Raw genomic sequence first — 19,930 nt, 5'->3', positions numbered from 1 at the left:
TTAAATATTAACTTTAGAGTGAAGAACCCTAGCAGACATTGCTTATAATCAAAGTAATCAAGGAATCAAAGTGAAAATCACCAATAACAGGACAAACTGAAATTGTACACCAGATAGGATGCAATGAGCACCACTTCTGTGATATTCCTGCCCAAATACATAACCTGTATGTATCTAATCATAAGAGAACAGATAATCCCAAATGAGAGGTATTCTACAAAATAACGACCCTATAATCTTCATTAGGGTCAAGGTTATGAAAATCAAAAGATGAAGGAATTGTTTCAGATGGAAGAAGTCATGCAGCACATGGCCAAAAATGTATTGAAAGTAAATGAAAACGAAATTCATCGCCATCGAGAATAAGTACGCAAGCAGCAAACACCTGAGTATCAGTAAGATTCCTCAGCTGAGCTCAAAAGCCATCCAAGAGCTTGCCTCACCTCTGATGAGATGGGCCTGTGACAAATAAATGCAATACATAATTCTGAACCAGATCCTTTTGCCAGTAAAGAGATTAATGGCATAATCAACAAAACGTGAGAACTAGATGGAGTACTATGCCAGTGTTAATTTCCTGATTTTGATGATTATACTGTGATTATGTAGGGTAATAACCTTGTTTGTAGAAAATACACACTAAAGCATTCTGGGGTGATAAGGGAGGACATCAGGTCAGCAGCTTCCTCTCAAATGGTTCAGGGAGTAAAGAGTTCTTTGTACCATACTTCCAAGTTTTCTGCAAGTTTGTGATTGTTTCAAATTTTTTTAAAAGGTGAGGGGGGAAAAACCCCAATGTCGCTAAAAATGAAATAATGTTAAAAACAAACTGTGATTCTCCATATTGTTAATCTTGGTAATAAGAAAGAGACAGATTATGCAAAATTACTAGGAAATAACAAATAAAATTTTGGAGCCAGAAAATACTTTAAATATAGCCCAAGCCCTTCTTTTGTTAACCTCAGTCAGGTCAAGAGTGATGAAGGACTAAAGAATATAAAAGGTCCCTGCTAAAGGAACTTATCAGGAGAGGAATAGTGAAAGGGGCAGTAGACCAATAGTGGGTAGAACAATGGTATTCTGATGCTACAAATGGCTGTAACCATCAGCAAAACACAATCTCAGCATCTCCTCTGAAAAATGAAGGGACTGTCTAGCTGAGATCGAAAATTCCTTGCAAATGTGCGACCAGAATTACCCTGAAATAGACGTGCTTCCCCAGCTCAAGTTATTACATTATGTGTAGCTATACAGTAATACAAAAGAATACAAATACAAAAATAAACGGGCATAAACCCTGAATTCTCTTCAGTTGTGGAAATCCCTCAATTAAATTAAAATGCAATGCATTTGCCAGATTGTTCCTTATGAGGAAAATTTTGTGACAAATGAAAAGAATTAAAACACACATTAAAGTGAAACAAGATCACCTTCAGAGGTCTGCTAACGGTCCTTACCTAAAAAGACAGTGTTCACGACTTGGGGGGGGCGGAGTTGGGACGAAGTGAGAGAGTAGCATTAACAAACATACACTACCAAATGTAAAACAGCTATAGCTAGTTGGAAGCTGCTGCGTAGCACAGGGAGATCAGCTCGGGGCTTTGTGACCACCTAGAGGGGTGGGATAGGGAGGGTGGGAGGGAGGCTCAAGAGGGAGGGGATATGGGGATATATGTATACGTATAGCTGATTCACTCTGTTGTACAGCAGAAACTAACACAACACTGTAAAGCAATTATACTCCAATAAAGATGTTAACAACAAAAAAAATAGTGTTCAGACTCATTCTGAAATAACCGTCACATTTGTTCTGAAAGAACGAGGAGCATTTCCTAGAAATGTTTAGAAGTTTAAGGATCCTTTCCCCTTCCTCGGTACCACGCGTCCACTGGCGCGGTGACCAGACAGGCCCCCACCAGCTCAGGGGTGAGGGAGCACAGGACTCTCAGCACTTCCTTTCGTAGAGGACAGCCCCCTGCGTCACTCGCTACTCACTCAGGATGCTGGGCAGAAGTTTATCCCCGAGGAACTTAGCACAGTTGGCTCCCGCCCTACCAGCCCTGCGGTCCTGGCCCAATCCCGCCGGCACCGGGGCGCTGCCCCTGGTACCCAGCCCCCTCCAGAGCGAGGGTCGCGGCACCCAGACTCGCCCCAGCTGGGCCGCCCCGGGCCCGGAGGACGCGATCTCCTCCTCCCCCTCCCCTCGTGCCGGTCCCTCACGCCCACCGCGAGGCTCAGCGGGGCCAAGAAGGCCGGACGCCGAGCGCCGCTCAGCCGGGGCCCAGCCCGGCCCTCCCCGCCTCCAGGCCGCGACGCCCGGCCCCGAGGAGCCCACTGGACGGCAGCCGGGGGGCGGGGGCGGGGAGGCCCGGGGGCGGCGCCCGTCCCACACCCTTACCTGGCTTCTCGTGGTCGTAGCCTACTACGATGAAGTAGTCGGCCAGCCGGGCCATGGCCGCCGCCGCCGCGCCGGGGAAGCGGGTGCCCGTTGCCGCCTTCGCCGCCGCCGCCCACCCGCTCCGGGAGGGCTCAGCATTTTCCCTGCAGCAGCAGTAGCGGCAGCGGCGGCACTTCAGCCATGTTTGACAACCGAGGCGCGCTCTGCGCCTGCGCCGCGCTTAGCGTCCGCTCCTCCCCCGCCCCCACCCGCGCTGGCTGGTTGACCTGACCCCCCGGCGGAGAGCCCACCCCCACCCTCTTGGCGCCGCTAGGACAGCTGGTTTGGGGAGTGGGCTGCCGGGCGTATTGCCACCACACGCCGCCACCGCAGCTGCTTGGGGTGGTTCACTTTGAGGCCTGGCTGCTCCTCCGCGGCCCACCTCCCACTCCCCTATTTTTCCTAAAGCAGGGTGTCTTTCCTTCCGCCTTCTCCACTCTTTCTTTCTGGGTCTGGGAAGAAGAGACAGGGATGGCTGAGGGGTCCCCTGGAAAGTTTGCTGCTTCCCCTCCCCCTCCCCCTCCCAAGACGAGATTCTCCCGCCCTCGACTGGAAGCATGGAATTTGCACCGCCAGGGCTTTTGCTGCACGTTTCCTGTTTATGTTGTGCAGATGGGAATTTTAGGAACATGCCACCGAGTAGGCGGAGGAGGAAGAGGGTTTTGCTCAATCCTCAGAGGCGCCTCGTGCTTTAGTGCTGGGTGGGCTGGGGGCGGTTGGCCTGGGCTTCCCCCGGAGCGCCTGGGGAGGCTGGATTCCTCCGAAGAACGCGGCATCCCCGGGATCCTCCTGAACTGCCCGGAACAACAGAATCCGAGGGAGGAGGCTTGTCTCTCCCAAGGGAGCCCTTCTCGCCTAGGGTTTCGCCCCTTGCAGCGGTCCCAGGGCTCTTGCAGCAGGAGCGGGAACTTCCAACTTCCCTGTTCAAACAATGCAATTAAAATGAATTAGTGGATTTCATCATCCAAACTAGGAATTATCTAGATCGCTTTCTTTTTACTGCAGCTCTTATTGATCGTTCCGAATTTGGCAAGTGAGGCATCCATCCAGATGAGCTTGCTTTGTCCTCTGTTAGCATCTCCTGAAGTTTTAGTAGCAGGATATATTACAAGTGGTAGACTGAAGTTGTGGGAATCTCCATGATTTGCAAATATGATTATCTTCCTGGTTGCTTGTCACTACTCATTATCAATTGATGATTTAACCCTTCATTTACATATAAGAGCTCTTAGCAAAGTGTCTTAAGTGCTTAACGAGTATGTTTAATGAGTAAATGCATACAATTTCCCCCAACTACCAGCAGGAAGCTGCTCGAACTCTGAACTGTGAGTTCAGAGATTTGGTGTCTCAGCTACTGGAAGTTTACTCTCATTGATCATTTCCTCTTTCTGTGTGGTGCTTTTTTCACCCAGAGATTGGGAGGGTTGGGCTGCTCTAGAACTGAAACTGTGAGGAAGGAATACTGTAACTCAAGGAGTTCATTTGCAAATTGCACATGGTCAAACTGAATCAGCCTAGTTGCAGAGGTGGAGGGAAGATAACAGATTGATCTTGAAAACAATTAAACCTAAAATGCTTCAGTCACACCTCAAGTAAGAATCCTCTCTATAAATTCCCTGAAAGCTCATCATCCAACTTGATCACTTTTAGTAAAAGCCTAATTTAACTTCCTTGGGAACTAGCCCATTCCACTGTTTAACAACCCTATTGTTAGAAAGTTCTTCCTTGTTATGTCAGAGTTTTTCTGTAACTTCCCCCAGTTTTGCTCCATGGAAATACCCAGAAAAAATAAAATCTATCTTTGTATGATAGCCTTTCTGATTTTTAAGGCAGCTATCATGTTCCTTCCCCATTTCACTTTTTTTAAGGTGAAATGTACACATCATAAAATGAACCATTTTAAAGTGTACAATTCAGTGGTATTTAGTACATTCACAATGTTGTGCAATTACCCCGTCTATCTTGTTCCGAAATATTTTCATCACCCAAAAGAAAAGCCCACACCCGTAAAGCAGTCACTCCCATTTTCCCCTCCCCCAGCCTCTGACAACTACAAATTTGCTTTCTGTCTCTATGGATTTACCTAGTATGGATATTTGATATAAATACAATCATACAATATGTGACCTTTTGTGTCTGGGTTCTTTCATTTAGTATAATGTTTTCGAGGTTCATCCATGTTGTAGCATGTATCAGTACTTCATTCTTTTTCATCGCTGAATAATATTCCATTGTATGTATTATACCATATGAAGTCAAATTTATCTATTTTTTCTTTTGTTTCCTGTGCTTTGGTGTCATATTGCCTGGCTTCCATTGCAATCCATTGCCAAATCCAAGATCACTTCTCAGCATCATGTTTTCCTCTAAGAGTTTCATAGTTTACTCTTGTTTTAGGCCATTGACCCATTTGGAGTTGAGTTTTATACATGACATGACGTAGGATGTCACATTTTACTTTTAAAATGTGCTTTTATTTCATTCACAAGTGTTGGTTTAATTTTTTTTTTTTAAATCAAAGATTAGCTGTTTTCAAGCCTCGAATCAAGTGCTGTTTGCATTTAGACATGTTTCACCTGTTAGGTCATAGGTAGGCTGCCAGACCATTTGCAAATGGGTGTTTTGTAGCATAGGGATTTTGACATACCCCAGGTATATGTATATAAAGGCATCATGTATTTGAATACACATGTGAACATATTTAGCATACACTGGAACTGTGCTTTGCTTCTCAGCCAACAGCTGCCAGTCAGCTGAAACTGATAAGCCCTGACAAGGCAGCCTGATTACTGAGGTTGGCTGAAGGCCAGACCATCCCCTGAGATAACCACCATCACCTCTCACCAAAGAGTGAGGGGTAAAGCAAACTCAGATTGGTTTTACTGAAGGGTGGCAGGGAGGGAGGAAGACTATGCAACACAATGATGGTGTGTACATAGCAGATGCCTTTCCTTTATGCTTTAGACGTCAAAAAGGAGCTGATTACTAGTCAGCAAGAATTATCAACCTGCTGCTCCTACATTTGGCTGTCGTGGAGTAAGTGGTTGATCTGTACAGTCATTTCAAGTGCTTCCTGTGGTTAGCCACTACAGTTCAAAGAGGCAATATGAGAGTTCGACTTGACCAAACATCTGCAGGCAGGGCTGGGGCCTCTTCAAACAATCTCTACCAACAAGTAACAAAGGAGACTAAGCAGCTGTGGTAGAAAATTCCCTGATCCATTGCCACATCTCCATCCACTCGGTTGCCCAAGTAAGAAACTGAATGATTGCTACCCTTGACACCTGCCTCTCTCTCAGCCCCACATTCCTCACTCAGTTCTATTGATCCTACTTCCCAAATATGTAAGCTTCTCTCCCCCCCTCACTGCCACCTCACTAGTCTGAGCCACTATCACCTTCCACCTTGACTATTGCAAGAGCTTCCTAACTGGTTTCCCTGCTTCAATGGTGATCCCAGACTTTCCCTGTAGGTAAAACTTCAGGACAGTAAGTGGATTATGAACCCTGTCTTCAAAGTAAATCTGTATAGGAAACACACTGTTTCTACCTTGGGTGTCTGTTTAGGGTGCGGGAAGGAGGCTTCAGAGATGGCTAATAGAAATTGTCCTACAGATGCTTTCACATGTGTGATTATATGAATAATTGAATCCTGACACTCACGTAAACTATCCCTGATACTAGCAGTATAGATAGGTGCTGTGAGAGGTTGCAGACTGTTTTTACTTAGATTGCATGTCTATCTGGTGAGTGGGACTGGCTATGTTATGTGCAGAGGCCAAAGCAAAATGAAAATAAAGGGTCCTCTCTGTTCAAAAATTATTAAGAATTTCAAAACAGCAACAAGCAGAGCATTAAACAAAGTGTGGGGTCCTGTGTGACCGAACAGGGTGCACGTCCATGAAGCCAGCTCTGTTGGTGAAGTTTAGTGGTGGAGTGTGTGTGTGTGTGTGTGTGTGTGTGTGTGTGTATGTGTGTGTGGTGGATTAATTGAGATTATGGTGGGACTAGGCCCTCTCCAATCTCTCCAGGGCAGTGGTCCCCAACCCTTTTGGCACCAGGGACCGGCTTTGTGGAAGAGAATTTTTCCACGGACGAGGGTGGGGGGATGGTTTTGGGATGAGTCAAGCGCATTATATTTATTGTGCACTTTATTTCTAGTATTATTATTATGCTGTAATATATAATGAAATAATTATACAACTCAAGATAATGCTGACAGGAGGTGGAGCTCAGGCAATAAAGCAAGAGATGGGGAGTGGCTGTAAATACAGATGAAGGTTCTGTCGCTTGCATGCTGCTCACCTCCTGCTGTGTGGCCGGGTTCCTAACAGGCCACGGACAGGTACTGATCCATGGCCCGGGGGTTGGGGACCGCTGCTCCAGGGCACCACCACTTCACTGCTCCCCTTCTTGCTCCTCCCTAATCCAGTCATCACATTCAATGGCCACAATGATCTTTTAAATAAATGTGTATCAGATCATGTCTCTCCAGTCTTCAAACCTGTCAAGCTTCCCAAATTGCTATGAATAAAGTGCAAAATCTTCATCATATCTCAAAGGGTCCTATTTACTCTAACCTTGATGACCTCCTTAATCTCATTTCATGCTTCTCTTCTCCCTCACTCAATACATTTCAACCACACTGGCCTTCTTTTTTCTTCCCTAGTGTTCCAAGCTCTTTCTCATCTCTAAGCATTTGTCTATGCTCTTCCTTATATTTGGAACATTAAGTCCCCCTAATCTTGCTTTTCCTTCAGAACACTTACCACAGTTTGTAATCATGTATTTATTCCTATGAGGATTTGTTTATATTTGGCTACCCTACCATGCTGTAAGCTCATTGAGGGCAAGAATGATGCTTACATTGTTGATTATTGTATGCCCAGCATTTAACACAGAGTTAGGCATATAATACATACTTGGTAAATGTTTGTTGAAGGAATGAATGAACATTCAACTCATGTAGGCCCATACATTAGAATTGCCTCATTCCTACCGTTCTAATCTGATAATACAGTATCCCCACCTTCTCATTGGCTAGGGATAACTCTAAATGATCGAATCATCTCTTCCCCCCCCCCCACAGGCTCTGGACGCGCAGGCTCAGCGGCCATGGCTCACGGGCCCACACGCTCCGTGGCATGTGGGATCCTCCCGGCCCGGGGCATGAACCCGTGTCCCCCGCATCCGCAGGCAGACTCAACAACTGTGCCACCAGGGAAGCCCCAAATCATCTCTTTTATACTCCATTTATTAATGCCATTCATTGTGCCATCAGTAGTAAATTTCTCTTGAAGTCATTTCACCTCATTCTGTTATAGCTGTTAGTATAAGAAGCTTCTATATGTTAACCATCTTCTCTGTGTTCTCTTTCATCTGTCCTATAGCAACTTATATTCCCTAAGCTTCAGGGAGGTTTGTCTTCTTTATCACATTCAAGGACTGATTATTTCTGTCCATATGTTTTGTGCAAGAGCACAGAAATGAGGCAGCAAAAGCTTGACTTTTCTTTGTGCTGATGCTCTGGAAAATTCTATGCCCTAGAAAGAGAGAGGTTAACTGCCCTCCCTGCCTCTACCACTCCAAGACAGAAATTAATGCTATAGAAACAGTGCTTTTTACTCTGTGCCAGCATTCTTTACTTGGTCAATCTCCTGAAATCGTATGCTTATTTTATACTTAAATTGGTTTATGTACATGTGCATTTCTCTGGAAAGGATCTATATCTTATTAGTTTAGAGAAGTCAGAGATTCAAAAAAAAAAAAAAAAAAGTGCCCTGAGCTTTGTATCCTGCTTTACTTTTTCCTGTGACTAAATCTGAGTAGCTGATTGGCTCCTTTCTCTAAACCACTTGGTGTTATGACTCCCGGATGCTTCTTGAAACTTGTTTTCAAATGGACTTGGTAAACAAGCCCTCAGCTTAGCCGAGGCATTTTGAACTATATGAACAATAAATGCATTGTAAAATTTCCTGTTTGAAAAAAGAGGCATCAGAGATAATTATGCAATGCACTTAGCTATTCAAGTTTAGTTATTCTTTTTAATATTATTTATTGTTTCTCATTTCTTTTCTTCATGACCTGAGTGTGGTCACACTGGCTTTAGGGATTGTGTCCACAGTGTTAACTGAGAAACCACCACCAAAAATTTTTTAAAACTCCTTACATTACTAAGAATAAGGCTTGGATTTAGGGCCTAAAAATAATTCAGTTGGAATGTGAAGAAGTTGAGACACCATTATACAACAAGGCTTCAGCATATTTGTATGTCTGTATATATGATGTCAGAATTCGCACAATTATTACAGTGCTTTGGGGGGTTATTTTTTGAAAATTCTTGGGCACAAAAGAAGTGGATCTTCATCAACCAAAATTTCTTTTCTTCTGCTTCTTTCACTTGTCTTGCCAGTGAGATTTTAAAGATGTTTCTTCCTTCACTTCCTTCCTTCCTTCCTTGTACTCTGTGTGAATCTACAATCGCTGCAACTTGAATGGATGAAACTCCACGTTTACAAATCGCCAGAAGCAGACGTCCTTAAGTTGTTTCCTTCTATGTCCGACGTTTAACCGTGAATGCATTCTAGTGATTTTTCCCCCTTTGTTAAAGTAAACGAACCTCAGGTTCCAAGGGAAAAAAATAGATGCCAACATTTGGAAAACTTTATATCTTTTTTTCGACTTATACTCCATGACACTTTGGGGAACCTTCCGGCCCTTGTCGCCGACCCAAGCAAACACACACACACACACACACACACACACACACACACACACACACACACACACACGCTTTCGAAGATACGGGTGCTCTAGCAAAACCCTGAGCTGCCAACACAGGGCTTAAAGAATTGACGGAGTTTTCAAGCGTCAGACCTCTACGTGCCAGAGCTATAAGGCACACCTGGGCTGATATCATTGTGCCAAGGCTCTCAGGTGGGAATCCCCGGCACTGCCGCTATGCTGCTGGCGTAGGCACTGGAGCCCGGCGGAGTCTCCACTTCTGGCTTGGGTTTGCTTTTTGAAGCCTCCAGCAGCTCAAAGCGAAGTCTGCACCAAGAGCTCCGTCCCCGGTCCCTTCCCCCATCCCCTCCACCCTCCCTTTCTCCTGGAACCAGGGCTCTCCTAAAGGCCACAGCCGGGAGGCCACGAGGTACAGCTGAAGAGTCCTCTGCAGACCAAACCCCCCAGGGCTGGTGGGAACTGGAAGGAACGAGTCCAGACCACGGGACCTTCCCTGGCTGTGGGCCGGCGCCCAGCTGTCCTTGACTTCCCCGGCAGCCAGAGGCGCAAGCCGGGGAAATGAAAGTAAAAACCTGTCTTGGCGCGGACCCAGCTGGAAGCTGGCGACGAGTAGGTCGCATCCTCAGACAAGACTGACAGACAGCCGGTCCTGGACAGGGTCGCTGCGAAGAGCGTGACTCGTAGGGGACGAACTGAAAGGAAGCATTGAGAAATGGGAGACGAGCGAGCAAAACAGAATAGTTAGGCTGGGGAGGCTCCTGGAAACAGAGCAGGCACTCAGTAATACCTGCTGTCTGCGGTGCGGGCAGACTAGCCGCCAGATCCGGTCTACTGCGGCAACTGCCCTGAAGCCAGACAGGCGGCCCGAACCCAGCCAGTGCGCTGCGCTGCACTCCTCCGACCCTCGGCGTTCCCAGCCCAACCCCGAGCCCGAGCCAGGAATCTGTCCCCCACCCTCAGCTGGAACTCGGGTCCGCTCAGGTGACTCCCTCGGAGAAGAGTCCTCAGAATAAATAACTTCGGCGCGGCCATTCCTTCCCAGGTGCAATGTCCACCGGTCAGTCCTGGGAGTGAAAAGGCGGCTGAGCCAGCAGTGCGCGGCCCAGGGCAGGCAAGGTCCTGTGCACTGGGTCTCAGAACCAGTGTGGCAGAGCAGGTAGGAAGCTTAGAGATCCGCTGGGAGCAAGTTTTAAATGGGGAAACCAGAGGGTGGGGTGTGTAACTTGCCCAGGTTCACAAAGAGAATTGCCGTAGGGTGAGAGGAGAAGCTGCACCACAGAGTTCCAGTGGTCCCGCGCGCCCTCCGCCTCTCAGTCTAGGCCCTCGGCTTCAGGACCTGCATCCAGGGAAGTGGGTGATAGGATACCAGAGGCCCTCCTGCAAGAAGTAGGGAGCCCCGCGGGGCTAAGTTCCCTCCCTAGTTTGGCCTCCCGAAGTTAAGTAAGAAAGTGAAGTCAAGAAGCAGTGATGGAAGAGCATAAACGGTGACAAACGTGCTTGGGGGTGATTCATCATGAAAAGGCATAAATCCTTGGGCGGGGGCTAGGACTCTCCTCTCTCCCTTGACAAGATGATGGTACTAGCCTAGAAAAATCCACGCGGCACCCCAGTCCAGTCGGCCGTGCATGCTTGCGGGGCCGAGCTGGGACACTACTGTTTACCACCTTTGGTGTGACTTTGGGCAAATGCTTACCCCTCTGAACTTTAGTTTTCTCATTTCACCAGGTAGAAAGCTGATGTTACCTTCCTTGTCTAACTCAAGGGTAGGTGTGAAGATCAAAGGAGATCAGAATGTGGCCATGCTTTGTAAAGGGATTAACATAAGTGAAGCATTAGTGTGCTTCCCTGGCAGTATCCTCACGTTCACCAGGGGTGAATGAAGGCTCCGAGGGCAGCCAGGCAAACTCTCAGGTTGTAACCTTATAAGGCATACTTGGATTAAAAGGGGAAAAAAAATGAAACTGTATTCTTCGCCCTAATTTTGGTTATTCCTTTATTTCCAAATAGGCATGCAAATTCTGAAACTTCAGGTAAGTCCCCCCTTCTAAATCCCAATTCTCACATCAGCCTTTCCGAGCCTTGCCCCTATTGCGAAATCTTACTAGCCCATCCTCAGAACCCCGGAGTCTCGGCTAGCCCCCCTTCTCTCAGCTGTGCTCTGTGCTCTGCCCCTGAGGCTCCGCTGAAGTCTGGGGTCGCGGCCAGGTCAGGCGCCGAGCCGGCACGGGGCGCGGTCCACTCGAGGCCACAGCTCCAGAGGTCTGGAGTTCGGGTCATCCGCGTGATACCCCGCGCTGGCTCTCGCAGTTGTGTGCCAGAAGACGTTACACTCTGGGCTGCATAAGTCCTAGGTAAGGACCCCCAAGAGGTTGTACCGGCTCTGCTTCGTCCGGGCTTAAGGTCTGAACTCTGTGCCCAGTGAGTCAGGGCTGAGGCAGTTCCTGCACCAATCTCCTGGAGCTCATCTCTGAGCCCTCTAGGCATGAGGGACCCCCCACCTCACCTCCAAACCCCACACCCGCAGGCAAGCAATGCGCGCTCCCGATTGCAGAGCGCGCGCCCAAGGGAGGAAAGGGAGGGCGCGAGGGCAGCCTAGGCCCCGCCCCCTGCGCTCTTATAAAGCGGAGGAACGAGAGCCGGCCACTCAGTGGTTTCTTGGTGACATTAGGCGGAACGGGTCGAACCTTGCCATCTCTGGTTTCTCACCGCAGCTTGGACGTCTGGGTTTTGCCACTGCCAGAGCGACGTCTCAGACTTAATCCTCCAAAGATCTCGGCAGATCACCCCCTCAAGCAGGTAAGCACCGCGGGCCGGGCGGGTTAAAGGTGGGGAGGCTTGCCCAGGCCGGAGACTAGGAGCGCTGGGTGAGGGGTACAATCCACTTTGGAGGGTCCTCTGCCGGGTGCGTCCCACATCCCGGGCCCAGCTCGTGGACACAGCTGGAACTCCAGAGACCCAGTCCCCTCTGCTCCGTCAGCCAATCCGAGAAATTGAGCGGGGAACCTCTGGGAGCCTGGCGCGGGTCAGTGGCCTCCCCTGCGGGGCCTGTCACCCCCCTGGCGGGTGCAAATGCCGCTGGCGCCTCTCTGCGCCCCGGGGAGATAAGCGTCTGAGTCCGGCAGAGCGCGGGTTGAGCTTGCCCACTCCGGGGCCCCCCGCCCGCCTCCGTGCCCCGCCCGGCGGTGCGGCAGACCCGGGCGCTCACGCTCGGCTCCTCTTTCTCCTTCCCCAGGGTCTACGCATCGACGCTGGGATGAAGCTGGTTCCCGTCGCCCTCATGTATCTGGGCTCGCTCGCCTTCCTAGGCGCCGACACCGCACGGCTCGACGTGGCGGCAGAGTTCCGAAAGAAGTGAGTCGCAGGCAGCGCCTGCCCCAGTTCTGGTACCTGCAAGACAAGGGAAACTAACCATTGGTCCCCGAGGGGTTAGAAATGAACAGGAGCAGGGATGGGCCAAGACCTCGCCTGGACGATTGCGAATCGAGTCTATTTGTGTTGTTTAGATGGAATAAGTGGGCTCTAAGTCGTGGAAAAAGAGAACTTCGCGAGTCCAGCAGCTACCCCACCGGGCTCGCAGATGTGAAGGCAGGGCCTGCCCAGACTCTCGTTCGGCCGCAGGATGTGAAGGGCGCCTCTCGCAGCCCCCAGGCAAGGTAACTATGCGGGGCGCCGTCGCGGGGTGGGCAAGGGGAGCTCTCCTCCGTTGCCCTGGCCCTGGGGATCATCGGGGCTGTATGGCAGTTCAGATGGAGGTAGCAGTTAGCAGCTCCCTCTGGTCTTAGAATGGCTCCGTTCCCGCTGGTTGGGGCCAAAGACCTGCTTGATGGGGGTCTCATGTGGCCTTCCTTCCCTTCTCCAGCAGTCCGGACGCCGCCCGCATCCGAGTCAAGCGCTACCGCCAGAGTATGAACAACTTCCAGAGCCTGCGGAGCTTTGGCTGTCGCTTCGGGACGTGCACGGTGCAGAAACTGGCGCACCAGATCTACCAGTTCACGGACAAGGACAAGGACGGCGTCGCCCCCAGGAGCAAGATCAGCCCCCAGGGCTACGGCCGCCGGCGCCGACGCTCCCTCCCCGAGGCCGGCCTGGGACGGACTCTGTCTTCCCAGGAGCCACAGGCGCGCGGGGCCCCGGCCTCCCGGGCTCATCAAGTGTTCGCCACCCTCCTTAGGATTTAGGCGCCTGTGGCAGCAGCGAACAGTCGCACATGCATCCCGCCGGCGCCTCCCGGGACGGAGGACTTCCCCTAGCCGAGCCTCTCAGCCTATGGGACCCGGGCTGAGACAGCCCTGAGAGACCGAGAGTCCGGGAGGTACCGTCCGGCGGCGAGCCCTGGCTTTGCAGGACCCCGTCCACCTCGGAGGCAGTGTTCTCTTCACCCTAATTCGGCCCGGGTGCCCCGGGTGGGGAGGGGGGTGCAGAGGAATCCAAAGGAGTGTCCTCTGCCAGGCTCATGGAGAGGAGAAACTGCGAAATAAATGCTGAGACCCCCAGGGGCAAGGGTCTGAGCCACTGCCGTGCCCGCCCACAAACTGATTTCTGACGGGGTGTCACCCCATCGGGGCGCAAGCCTCACTATTACTTGAACTTTCCAAAACCTAGAGAGGAAAAGTGCAATGTGTGTTGTATATACAGAGGTAATTATCAATATTTAAGTTTGTTGTGTCAAGATTTTTTTTGTAACTTCAAATATAGAGATATTTTTGTACGTTATATATTGTATTAAGGGCATTTTAAAGCAATTATATTGTTCCCCTCCCCTCTATTTTAATACGTGAATGTCTCAGAGAGGTGTAACGTTGTGTGCTGCGTGGAATGTGAGCGTGTATGCGTGAAAGAGAGACTGGTTGCCTCTTGTGGAAGAAGAAAACACCATGTCTGTATAATCTATTTACATAAAATGGGTGATATGCGAAGTAGCAAACCAATAAACTGTCTCAATGCTGATTCATTCTCGGGTCACGAGTCTTGGGAGGGAGGGTGTCCCCAGTCTTGGTCCGCTCGGGAGCCCTGGGGTCCGGGAGCCTTGGGGTCCAGCCGCCTGGCGTGGGAAGGTAGGACGGCTGCGCTGGCGCGTGCTGGCTGCTCTCCGCGCTGGCTGAGCTGTCGGAGTAACGCTCTCTGGTGGGACGTGCGGAGAGCGTGTCTCGCGTGCGGGTCCGGGCTTCGAGGAGATGCTCCAGGTCACAGCCTCGTGTGGCGGCCGGGCCGGTTGGGGTAGGGTGAACCCTTAGTGGGGAGGCGAGCCTGGACTCTCCCGATTACGCAACAGAGTCCCAGATTTTATGGAGTTGCTCACGGAACCCTGCGCAATAAGCGCACCTCGGAGAGTTGGGGTGGTCTCCGAGGTCTTCCAGCTGAGGAGTGTCCCCCTGCTGCAGCGGGGCTAAAGTTAGAAGCGACTCCAGCAAAAAGTGCGAGCTCCTCCGGGAAATCCGCAGCCGGGCCAGTGACCCCAGTCCTCTCCCGGCCCAGTGCCCCAGAGAGTGTGCTGGCTCATAAGCGATACTGCGGCTCCCCCAGCCGGCCGCCTCCGACGCGCCAGAGAGCCTTCAGGCAGTACGTGCGGTTTAATAAGTCCTCCTACGTGGGAGTCAGCACACAGCCTTAATGAAAGAGGAAAGAAAAAAACAGTTTGCAGATGCCAACCAGGGCCGGCCCCCCCTAGACCTGCACGGCGGCTCCCTGTTCTGGGACCGTGACTCAGCGCCCACACGGGGCGCAGCGTGCAGCTGCTGACGGGAGGCGGGCTGGACGGACGTGCCGCCGGAACCGTGCGCCTGCGACGGCCTGAGACCTTCATTGTTCCGCCTCCCCTTGCCGCTCTCCTCTTCCTTCCTCCTTCCCAAGACGTTTTCATTTTTTTCTCCACTTCTCTCCAGTCTTCCTTTCTCTCCCTTCTTTCTTCCTTCCTCCCCTTTGCTTAAATTTGTACCTTATCATCTTAGACCGTTGACCCCCAGTTCTGGTGATAGAAGCCAGACACTAAGCCCCAGTGAGTGACTAGAAGGGCAGGGGACGTGGAAACAGTTAGGACAGAAGAAGAGGATAAGGGAAGGCACCCTGCTATTGATGTCTCTACCCTATTTGTCTCAACCAATATCCTGAAGACCCAGGATGGAGTTCTACTGCTTGTCCTTTCCAGAAAGACTCCCTGGCCTTTACACTTCAAAGCATGACTGAAATGTTGGTGCTTCTAGGTGATCTTAGAAACCTTCTTGGTGAAGAAAATCTGAGGGTGAGTTTGAATAATGGAAATGTTTCCAGGGCAGCCTACCTTCTCCTGGGACTTTTGGATCAATTGCATTCCACAAGGTCCCTTCTGAGGGCCTAGAATAGTTCCTTCCAGAAAAAGCCTCCATGACACTGAAAGGGGTCATAGGTCTGGAGTCCAGAGACAACCTGCTCCTGAAGCAGTTTCAGTTTCAAAGAAAGTAGATCCTAGTACATGGAATTTCCTTAAGACCATCTGAGGCCTCAGTTTTGAGCACCTGGCTATTGACAGTGTCAATCTTTATACACTTCATTGTCCTAGTTGATCTTAACAATTTAGTGAGGTTCATCAGAATTCAAGGGGTTACAAAAGTAGCAAAAGACCGTGCTTTTCTTAAGGTCCTTCTAGTAAATATTCACTTAGCGGGAGCTCTGTGCCACAGGCACTGCACAAGGTACAGGGGATGTAAGAATGAAAGAGTGACTAAAAAATCAAGTTTGGGAATTCCCATGCCCGTGAGTGGTTCTGGGTGGTCTGAAGGGGCTACAAAAACTGGAGAGCTGCAAACACTTCATCCTTGCAGACAGTGGCTTGGGATTAAATACTCACCCTTTTCCTTGAGCCAAGGTTTGTCCAATAGCCACAGAGCCCTTCAGCCAAACCTCACCCTGGCAGAGTTTCAACCAGCAGACAAAGCTGCCAAAGGCAGGTTGGGCACTAGCTTAGGGCTATTCCGAGCAGGGAACAGGCATTTGCCTTCTGCCCAGGGAGTCTTATGACTCCCTTCAGGGAATCTAAGGCAAGTGAAGGAGATGGTTCAGCTCTGAGATGAAGAGGCAGCTGCTCAGCTGGAGTCCTTCCCAACTAAAAAATCTGTGATTTGGAGACATGTCTGAAGACACAGGAGACCCTCCTAACACCAGTCTGGTACAAGTTCAGAATTGACTGAAGCTCACCATCAAACCCTGAGGACCTTCTCTGTGAGCCATTCAACCTTCCTTCTGGTTTCTTTTTCATAAGGTGTCAAAGCCTGTCAGGATAAGGTCTCTTGATGCCAAGAACACATCATTTATCAACAGTGGTGAGTCATTTGTGGCTGATCCGACCTGTCGACGGCTGAGGAGTAGTCGCAGCTTTTATCTTTAGCTACTGTTGCTGGCTGTGGGAATGGTACCATCCATTTGTAATCAAACACAATGTACCAAGCAATTTCTTGAAATGCCCACACCTTAGCTGAACAGCTAAGGGTGGAAGGGAGTGATGGCGAGGAATGGAAACGGCTTCTTTTTTTTAACACCTTCTTTGTATTAGACATTCTCCTAGCCACTTTATATACCTTAGCTCATTTAATTCTTACAGCAGCCTTGTGGAGTAGGTGTTATTATCTCTGTTCTGTCTGTGGATAAAGAAATTGAACCTCAGAGACATAAAGTAACTTAGCCAAGGTCACACAGTGAGTAATCAGGGCTGGAGTCTGGATTTGCACTCAAGTGCCACAGGCTATTTTGATGCTATGAAGACACAGAGAGTAAGGTGGAATAATTTTAACATTTGGGTTCTCAAGCCAGATGTACCCAGATGTCCTCTACTATGAGGATGGCTTGGGTAGGTGATTTACACCTGTGGTTCTGAAGGATTTACATGAGACTGGTAGGACTGGAAACCAGAACTGCTTCAGTATGCTTAGTGAGTGCAAAATAAATAAATGAAGTGAGTTTTTTAATTCTTTGACCTGGTTTGAAGTGGGGATTATAATCAGAAATAGTCGTTTTTTCGCCCTGAGCTAAGCCGCTGACCTCTTTGGTTTTTGTTGCCAAATACAGTTAGAACATATACCTGAAGGCCTCAAAAGCTGGCTTCTGAGAGGAAGGCCTTCTGAGCTATTCCTGGCCAAACCCAGTCCCACACTGCAGGTCTTGAGTCGCCTGGAAGGACACCTGTGTCTACAAAGCTGCAAATAGAGTTTCCACCCTTAGGTGGAACCTTTGTCTTTGGCAACTGCTGTCCAAGCCGTCTTTTCAGAGGCTGAGTGAGCTGACAGAGTTATGAGCGCTGCCCCTCCTTTCCCCAGTGGGGACGCCGAGGGCCTTGTTATCCTGGGTTCCACAGAGGTTTCTGCCAAAGCCGGATTGGAGGCTTGGTCTTCATTGGCATGGGAAGAAGGGTGAGGCTAGATAGCTATCTGGTGGTCCCACTGGTCTTGTTCCAGAGTTATTTTGAATTCTGGTAAAATAATAAAATGACTGTGACCACACAGGCAGCTGAATTTAGTAGGTTATTGTACTTTATCCAAAAGCAGGAAGGTAGTTCTGAGTGTTAAGATGAGTTTTTGAGACTTAAGAAATGCATTTTACTTATTATACAATATTTATCCAGTGTAGAAAAAAAGAAAAGATTTTCCTTTTATACCACTCCCAGAGAGATAACTACCATTATTTTAGAGTTTACCTTTTTAGACATTTTTACATATTATACATACGCACTTTAAAAAATTGAACTCAACTGCAGAGAGCTGAATGAAGCATACTTCTCAGTTTAAGTTGTTATTATTGGTCTGTGCAAGCCTTCTCTCTTGTTTTAATTACTTTATTTTTTCTCCTTTAATTCCCATTCCCCTTCCCATCTCCTCCATAGGAAGTGTCTTTAACCTGTTTGATATCTGTACTTATTATATGTATATAATCCTGTAAAATCTGTTTTGTTGTTTTGTGACTATGTGTTTTTAACATACAAATATATTGTGTTAAAAAATTTCCTACTTTTCTCACTAAACACTTAAAAAAATAATTATCCAAGTAGATTGTTTCTTCTCATAGCTGCACATTATGGAGTAATAACGCATCTACCACATTTAACTTCTCTTGTCTCTTAATGAGGGACTCTTGGTTTGCCTCCAGCACCTGTTTGCCACGAATAATGTATAGATGAACATCCTGTTTCATGTTCTCTTGTGGATCTGAATGAGAATTTCTTGAGGTTATATATCCAGAAATGGCATCCAAAAGCTTCTACGGACAATGCTAAGTTCTGTGAGATTAGTCTCCAGAATGCCTGTACCAGTGTGTATTCCCACCAGCAGTGCGTGAGAGTTCCCCACCTCCCTGTGTCCTTGCCGACCTCTGTATGGATTCATGTTTGCCATCCTAAAGGGTATAAACTAATATGGCACTATTGTTTTAACTTCCATTACTGATTACTACTGAATTTTATTTATTTACTGGTCATTTGGACTTTCCCTAATGGGCCACACAAATTTTAAAAAGTGGGATCAGGTTGGTCTGCAATCTGATTTTTTTTTTTTTTTTTTTTAAACTCATCAGTATATTCGTGGCATCTTTCCATGTCAGTAAATAAATCTGTACAATATCATTTTTATTACCTGCATGATATTTCATCATATGAAATTATCCTAATTTGTTTAACCATTCCTCTGTTATTGGACATTAAACTTCTCCCCACCCCCTGCATTTTTGCCATGAAAACTTCCTGAATAAACATCCTTGTGTATTCATCTTAGGGTAATTTTATGAATTGTTTTAAAGATAAATTCTTAGAAGTAAAATTACTGAGACCATTTTCTCACTCCACATGCAAAAATAAACTCAAAATGTATTAAAGACTTACATGTAAGCTCTGAAACCATAAAACTTCTAGAAGAAAACATAGGCAGGGTGTTCTTTGATGTTGATCTTAGCAAAATTTGTTTTGGATCTGTCTCCTCAGGCAAGGGCAGCAAAAGCAAAAATAAACAAATGGGACCACATCAAACTAAAAAGCTTTTGGACAGCAAAGGAAACTATCAACATATCAAAAAGGCAGCCTACTGAGTGGGAGAAGATATTTGCAAATTATACATCTGATAAAGGGTTAATATCCAAAATATATGAAGAACTCATACAACTCAATATCAAAAAAACAGTCTAATTAAAAAAATAGCAGAGGACCTGAACAGGTATTTTTCCAAAGAAGATATCATTTCCAAAGATGGCCACTAAGCGCATTGAAAAGATACCCAACAGCACTCATCATCAGGGAAATGAAAATCAAAACCACAATGAGATATCACCTCACATAGGTCAGAATGGCTATCATCAAAAAGACAAGAAATAAGTGTTGGAGAGGATGTAGAGAAAAGGGAATCCTTTTCACTGTTGGTGGGAATGTAAATTGGTACAGCCACTATGGAAAACAGTATGGAGGTTCCTCAAAAACATTAAAATGGAGCTACCAGACAATTCAACAATTCCACTCCTGGGTATTTATTTGAAGAAAACAAAAGCACTAATTTGAAAAGACATATGCACCCCTATGTTCATTGCAGCATTATTTACAATAGCCAAGATATGGAAGAAATCTAAGTATCCATACAGTTGAATGGGTAAGGAAGATGTGAGATTTATATATATATATATATATATATATATATATATATATATATATATACACCCCACCACAATATTCCATTGTATATACAATGGAATATATATACAATGGAATATTATTCAGCCATAAATAAGAATGAAATCTTGCCTTTTG

General features: G+C 47.8%; 2 protein-coding genes across 9 annotated transcripts in view; one reads left to right on the top strand and one right to left on the bottom strand.

The window, feature by feature from the left end:
* Positions 1-2,612, bottom strand: part of SBF2 (SET binding factor 2) — a 457,341-nt gene extending 454,729 nt beyond the window's left edge. For 3 of the 7 annotated variants that reach the window (XM_049713586.1, XM_033404541.2, XM_049713584.1), the window contains exon 1: positions 2,399-2,611. In XM_049713586.1, coding sequence (XP_049569543.1) covers positions 2,399-2,453 — 55 coding nt within the window. In that variant the 5' untranslated portion in view covers positions 2,454-2,611. Of the gene's footprint in view, positions 1-2,398 lie in introns of all 7 variants that reach the window. The other 4 variants (XM_033404539.2, XM_004279197.4, XM_033404540.2 and 1 more) reach the window with 2 other exon arrangements.
* An 8,901-nt stretch (positions 2,613-11,513) lies between these two features.
* Positions 11,514-14,127, top strand: ADM (adrenomedullin). Of its 2 annotated transcripts, none has more exons than XM_033404538.2 (4): positions 11,514-11,976; positions 12,413-12,531; positions 12,684-12,833; positions 13,043-14,127. In XM_033404538.2, the coding sequence occupies exons 2-4, from the start codon at positions 12,434-12,436 to the stop codon at positions 13,356-13,358; spliced, it is 564 nt and encodes a 187-aa protein (XP_033260429.1). In that variant the 5' UTR covers positions 11,514-11,976; positions 12,413-12,433; the 3' UTR covers positions 13,359-14,127. The 2 variants fall into 2 exon arrangements, with proteins under 2 accessions (XP_033260429.1, XP_004279244.1); XM_004279196.3 differs by having other exon boundaries at positions 11,653-11,976; positions 13,040-14,127.
* The last annotated feature ends 5,803 nt before the right edge of the window (positions 14,128-19,930 follow it).

The sequence above is a fragment of the Orcinus orca genome, chromosome 8, assembly GCF_937001465.1.
Source record: "Orcinus orca chromosome 8, mOrcOrc1.1, whole genome shotgun sequence".
Lineage (NCBI taxonomy): Eukaryota > Metazoa > Chordata > Mammalia > Artiodactyla > Delphinidae > Orcinus > Orcinus orca.
Note: the sequence above shows the minus strand (reverse complement) of the source record. Positions and strands in the feature narration are given on the sequence as shown.

Bases quoted from the DNA above. Each gene is read 5' to 3' on its own strand.
- ADM (XM_004279196.3), top strand. From the start codon at position 12,434: ATGAAGCTGGTTCCCGTCGCCCTCATGTATCTGGGCTCGCTCGCCTTC. The intron at 12,532-12,683 runs GTGAGTCGCAGG...TGTGTTGTTTAG, and splicing joins GCGGCAGAGTTCCGAAAGAA to ATGGAATAAGTGGGCTCTAA. The intron at 12,834-13,039 runs GTAACTATGCGG...TCCCTTCTCCAG, and splicing joins TCTCGCAGCCCCCAGGCAAG to CAGTCCGGACGCCGCCCGCA.